The sequence below is a fragment of the Amia ocellicauda genome, chromosome 3 (assembly GCF_036373705.1).
Source record: "Amia ocellicauda isolate fAmiCal2 chromosome 3, fAmiCal2.hap1, whole genome shotgun sequence".
In the NCBI taxonomy this organism is placed as follows: Eukaryota; Metazoa; Chordata; class Actinopteri; order Amiiformes; family Amiidae; genus Amia; species Amia ocellicauda.
Window position 1 is genome coordinate 28,018,981 of NC_089852.1, and position 6,216 is coordinate 28,025,196.

At 44.7% G+C, this 6,216-nt stretch overlaps 1 protein-coding gene across 1 annotated transcript; it reads left to right on the forward strand.

Annotated features, from left to right (window-relative positions):
- The first annotated feature begins 712 nt into the window (after positions 1–712).
- hoxb1a (homeobox B1a) lies at positions 713–4,517 on the forward strand. The gene is made up of 2 exons (XM_066698816.1): positions 713–1,483; positions 2,652–4,517. Exons 1-2 carry the CDS (start codon positions 829–831, stop codon positions 2,975–2,977), a joined length of 981 nt encoding a protein of 326 aa, XP_066554913.1. The 5' UTR covers positions 713–828; the 3' UTR covers positions 2,978–4,517.
- The last annotated feature ends 1,699 nt before the right edge of the window (positions 4,518–6,216 follow it).

A 6,216-nucleotide genomic window follows, 5' to 3' on the forward strand; every position in this document is an offset into this window, starting at 1 on the left:
TCCCTGCTGGTATAGCAGAAGGCGAGCTGTCGGCCTAACCTCGTTTCTGTAACAGATCAGAGTATTGATTAAATTAGAGGGACCATTCTTGACTCCGGACAGATTCGGAAACGGTTGCTTCGCTTTCAATTCGGGTGTTAAATAGATTTCCAACGAATACAGATATTGGATTGTACAGAAGGCCACCGACATGTCAAAGGAAAACTTGAAAACGCTTTTAATAACCTCGGATTATTAAAGGACTGGGTGTATGTTTGGGTTAGTCGAGCCTGCCTCGGAATGCACAGAGAGGATGCTGAGATTTTGAAGGATTTTTTTCCCTACCTGGTTATGGAGCTCCTAGGATCTCGCCACTGTGGCCACTAAAGTTCTGGTCTCTTTTTGGGTCAATCCTGTACCCGAAGGGCATTTTTTACACTTTAAAGAAAGGAAGAGAGAGGGGGGGGGATCAAAACTATTGAATAATTCTTACTTTCTTCCCCCTTCTCCTTCTTTCTCTCTCGCACTCTGTCAGAGAAGGCTTTGAAGAAAGGTTTGACGTATGCGTGTTGTTATCAGATTGATGGGCCGGGTTTGATTGAAGTGTCTTTGTCATGCAAATGTCAGCGCCGTGATGGATCACCGGGCAGAGCTGACAAACCTCGGGAGCCACGCCGCCATTGGCCCAGGGCGGGTCACATGATCGACTGCCGAGGTGATATGTGTTCGGGGAAGCCCAAGCCAATGTATGTATGGAAGTTTTTACAGCTTTGACATACTACCTAGAGGTTGTAGGGCAGGCGGGATACCCCCCAAAATAGCACGTTGACCCTCCTCCATCCCTGGCACATGGACAATACCAAAATGAACTCTTTCCTAGAGTATACAATCTGTAACCGTGGGACGAGCGCCTACTCACCCAAGACAGGCTTCCACCACTTGGATCAGGGAATCGCTGCGCCTTTCCCCCCCAGCTCAGGTACAACAAGTGACAGCTTCAACACTGACGGACGCTTTTTCGTTGGAGGCAGCGCTTCCGCCGCCCCGGCGCAGCATCAGCACCAAACCCCGACCTACCCTCACCATCACCCGCACCCCCATCACACCAACATGGGGATCCCTTACGCCAGCACGGGGGCCACAGCCTATGGCTCCCAGACGTGCTCGAACCCGGACTATGGGCACCAGTATTACCTCAACCAGGAGCAGGAAAACGTTTACTTCCAGTCCTCAGGTTACTCCGCGCCCAGTATGGGGCCCAACCTCGGCTCTCTGGCTGGTGGCTATTGCGGGGCCCCCGGAGCTGTGGCTGCCAGCCAGTACCCGCACACAGCCTGTCCGGGTCAGGAGCAGCAGCAGCAGCAGCAGGGCTATCTGCACAGCTCCTTCTCCAGCCTGTCTCCCACCCAGACGGGGGAGTCAGACCTGAGCTGCCAGGCAGAGCAGAATTCGTCGGGTCAGACGTTCGACTGGATGAAAGTCAAGAGGAACCCCCCCAAAACAGGTTAGTATATCAAACGCGCATTACTGCAGCGAGCAGGTCAGAAACTGCAGGGCAGGGAGCGAAGGGCTCCACTTAGCAATTATGCAGGCTGGGGCTCTAATATAGAGGCCATATAGACAAGCACGGGTGTGTTTGAGTTGTTCTTTATTTAGTTTTAACTTTGATGAATGTATTCGTCGTTTGTATATTCTTCAAAGGGACGTTCTGTACGCCTGTGTGTTTTACTGGCGATCCTCAACGTGGGCTGATTGTTAGGGACACGCACAGTTTCCCAGGCGGGTGTGCTATCTATCACTGGGGTGCTTAAATGTGGAGAGCAGCTCAGTTCCTCAAGTGTGTTTTTTCTGCCCGTCTCGCCGGCGCTAATGCATCCAGCAGACTTGCTGTTTTACACCCTAGGAAATGCCCCGGCTGTGTTATCTTTAGCTTGTCTCGGGCCTTGATGTGCTTCGCCTCGTTTTTCTTCGCCCCCATTGTGTTTCCCAGGCACCCTTTCCTACTAATATAAGCTGTCAAGAATAGTAGAACAGTCTCCGTTTCTATCCATGTATGTATGTATTTATTTATTTATAGTGCGAATGCGTTGATTTGATGTATTCACATTTAAGAATACAGCCCCTTAGTTGCCTATAAATCAGCATCAAGATGGTTCTGTTTGAATTTCCTACAAACCCAATTAAATGTGCTACAGTCTCGGTCTATATTACATGGGTTTCAGTCAGACTAATTCCTGGTTTTCTATTCTGATTCTTCCATTTTCATTTTTTAATTCAGCACCAGAGTTTCGTCCACTACAATGGGCAAGACTGAGGATTTGTTAACTATCACAGCTCACCCCCCCCCCCAAACCCCCCTCCACTACCCCCCTCCACTACCCCCCTCCCTCCCCACTGCACAAAACCACTATGTTCATAACATTTCCATACACCCGGCCTACTGCGTGAACAAAGATAACAAAGTCAAGAAAAAACAGCCTTATTTTATATATTTATTTCTGTGATGCTTTACCTGGCCTTCTGCTTCCTCCATGACAGTAATTTGGGATTCTGTTGCGCACACTTGTGAGCAGAAACAGCGCATACCAGTGTGTTTAAGGATGTGTTTGTTGGTTTCTATTTATTTATGTATTGTGTCTTTCTTTCTTTCTTTCTTTCTTTCTTTGCCACAGCCAAAGTAGCTGAGTACGGTCTTCAGGGCCAGCAGAACACCATTCGGACCAACTTCACCACCAAGCAGCTGACGGAGCTGGAGAAGGAGTTCCACTTCAACAAGTACCTGACGCGGGCCCGGAGGGTGGAGATCGCCGCCGCGCTGGAGCTCAACGAGACGCAGGTGAAGATCTGGTTCCAGAACCGGAGGATGAAGCAGAAGAAGCGGGAGAAGGAGGGCTTCGCGCCCGCCGCAGGCCGGGGCTCCTCCAAGGACCTCGGGGAACACTCGGACAACTCCAACTCGACGTCACCGGACGCGTCTCCAAGCTCGGCAACCTCTTAAATACCAATAAGAAGATTTTTTTTGAAGAATAATATGAATCAAATAAAAAAAGACTATAACATTCCAATGAATATATATTTAAATTGTGTTCCTATAGGCGTTTATAGACTTGAACCAAACAGTGTCCTATGGAACCGCATCAATGTATTTGCATCCAGAACCATATCTTTAATATGTGATTGTTCTGGGGGAGGGAGGGGTGACAATTCAACCTGAACCCTGAAACACACAAGCGGGGAACCCAGTGAATTGGGGGACCAGCACCCCGTAGTACACTAGTGTGTGGGAGATTGTGAGGACGACGTGAACAGCGTTTGTTCATTCGAGGAGACATGTTCTACTGCATGACGATACCTCATTACCTCAGGGATTACGCTCTATATATCCAATGCATTTTTGTGGACTGGTGGGGTGTGCGTGTTGGGAAGGGCGGGGGGGCACCTTACAGCTAGCAGTAATCACCGGTTGCCTCGTTGTTGGTGATTTCGAAGAGATTTGTGGGACAGTCTGCAAGCAGGAAGTTGTAAATATATGTAACTGTGCGTCTGTGCAGGGATAGACTCTGATGTGCAGTGTTTACGAAATTGACGAAACAGGGAGCCACTTGGCATTTTAGTTATATTCGTGTTTTTTGTTTGTTTGTTTGTTTGTTTTCTTGTTTTTTAAGATGTAGACTATTTAGGATCGTTTTTGTGATAAGCGGGATTTATTGGTTTCTTCTTTATTGTGTATATATTGCAACTTAAAGCGTCCTTACTGACAATAAGTTTAGCAGGGTTAAATATAAGCCTGGCTCTTTGCACTATATATTGGTTACAGGGTATTTCTGTAGGACTCAGAGGTAAAGCGACACAACAACGTTATAAGCGGTTGTCAACGCAGTTTTCGTTTACAATAAGCAGAGCCGCCCTTATTTAATAAAACATAAAATGAGTTTTAATTTGGAATATTATACATTATCAAAACCGAGAGAAAGCAACCAAAATAGTTGAATTGTATAACTTCGCGAAACAAATAGTCATGGTTACGGCAACGAGACTGTAAAACACAGTTTGCATCGAAATTGACATTACAGAACGAGAAGACAACGTATTTATTTTATTTAATTAATTAGTTGATTAGATGTAATTCTGGATAACTTGAAGCTATAGATGAACTTTGCCATTTGAACGCTTTTGTGTGGGGGTGTAGTCCAAATACAAACTACGATGCGTGTGAAGTACAGAACTTGGTGTTTCTAAATGTGCAACGCAGATCTTTGTTAAAATAACACATTTATGTTGTGCCTCGTTTTGGGTTAGCAGGGGAAAATGTATGAACATGAAATGTATGTGTAGGCCACTCGTTTCTCAGCCAGAGCTGTGGTAGAAATGGGACACTGTGATAAAAGCGAGCGAACGACTTTACTGAGTTTTATCAGTTGTCTTCTGTTTCGAATTGCTTCCTAACCTGATCAACAGCAGCAGCAGCAGCAATCTTTTTATACGTTGTTTCTGTATCATGGAACTACCTCAAATAAAGACTAACATTTTACCCAGAATGACACTTTTGTCTCGTTTTAAATCCTAGACTATTATCAATCGCCCATGTGAATGGTGTGTGTATTAGATTAAACCAGAGTGTCAAATGTGTTATTATTGTGGTGGTGGTGGTAGGGTGTGGGGGTGCTGTGATACCAGAACAAATATGTATTAGTTTGTTGTTGTTCTGGAATTCGTTTTACTATTCGGACACACGCACTAAACACACCAAAGATGTTCATTATCGTCTTCATGTTATACTTAATTTGATTCTCTCTGACCACAAACAGCATTGATATCGCATGGTCTTGGCGTCGGCTTTACTTCATTTGCAACAGTAAACTCAGGACTTTTTGGTTACACGTCGGGTTCGAGCTTCTGCTGTACTCGACAACGGTAACTTGAACAGCTGTTGAAATCGTTTGTTGAAATTTAGTCTTGATTTTTTTTATATATTGTTAATTTTAACAGACCCCCCAGTGCTGTTCATAATAAATAACATTAAAAATCGAGGCCAAATGACACTAGTCACTACCAAAAATATTTGCCCTACCGCTGATAATCTTTAAGCATTGCTTTCTGTAAACGAATAAAATAATCCCCCCCCATGGGGCTGCACACAGACGGGTGACGGGAGGAATGCGGCAGCGCGCTGCCAGTGACTCCCTGACCTTTTTACCTCTGGACGCCTCTGGGATTTCTAACCACGTCAGCAGGCTCCGGCCAGAGGAGCATGGACGGCACCGACCGCGCTGCACAACACCCTGCACCCTTTAAACGTCCATTCGCCTCTAATCACGCAATCGAAATTAGGGAACATGCTCCAAGGGTTTTTCTCTCTATATGCTGTTCTGATGTATTTCTCGCCCCCCGCCTCTCCCACTCCCCAGGATTGACAGAGCAACAGCTTAATAGATAGAAATCTGAAATCATGACTTTATACAATTATCTTTATCTGAAGATAGTTGCTTTTGTTGATTTAATTTTAATAGATTTCATGCCAAAAAATACTTTTGAAAAGTAGCGATTTTGAAGTTTCAAAAAAGTATTTACACTTTCCATGGAAAAAATATATGTTCTATTCGATCAGATCCGTGTCTCCTCTTCTTGGGTTTGCTGCTGGGCAGGGTTGTGGTTCTAGATATTTACCCCCGATCTATATAACATGTGACAGGTTCTCAAGTAAACAGGTGGGTTTGCACAATCCAGTCCCCACTAACACGGGACCTCCCTGCTCACGGTTTGGTTAATACATTTAATTTTAAAAAGCGTGCACCGATTCACACGCACCATAAGTAACAAAGAGTGTGCGGAAAAGTTATTTTGAATGGCTGTCGGATCTGACAATCAGAGGAAGACACGGCTCAGTGACAGCATTGACAAAATAATATGAAAATAAAGTGTGGCATTAACCTGTAGCCAGATGTCAGTAAAAAGGTGAGATATAAATATACAGTACATTAACAGTAATACATTTTTCATAAGTGACATATTACTATATTTAATTATTCTGTAAGCGTATTATTTATATTATAATGTGTCTGGTTTGTCCATAGTTTGAACAAAGAAAATAAACACGTTCGTGGTGTGAATAACAGCCTTTGTGCACATTCCGTTTCACGCGTAAAAGGGGGGATTTAGGCTACATCCTCAGATTTTCCCCCAGTTCATTTAAATCATGATTTGAAGACTCTGCTTTTCCCTTTAGCGGAGATGGTG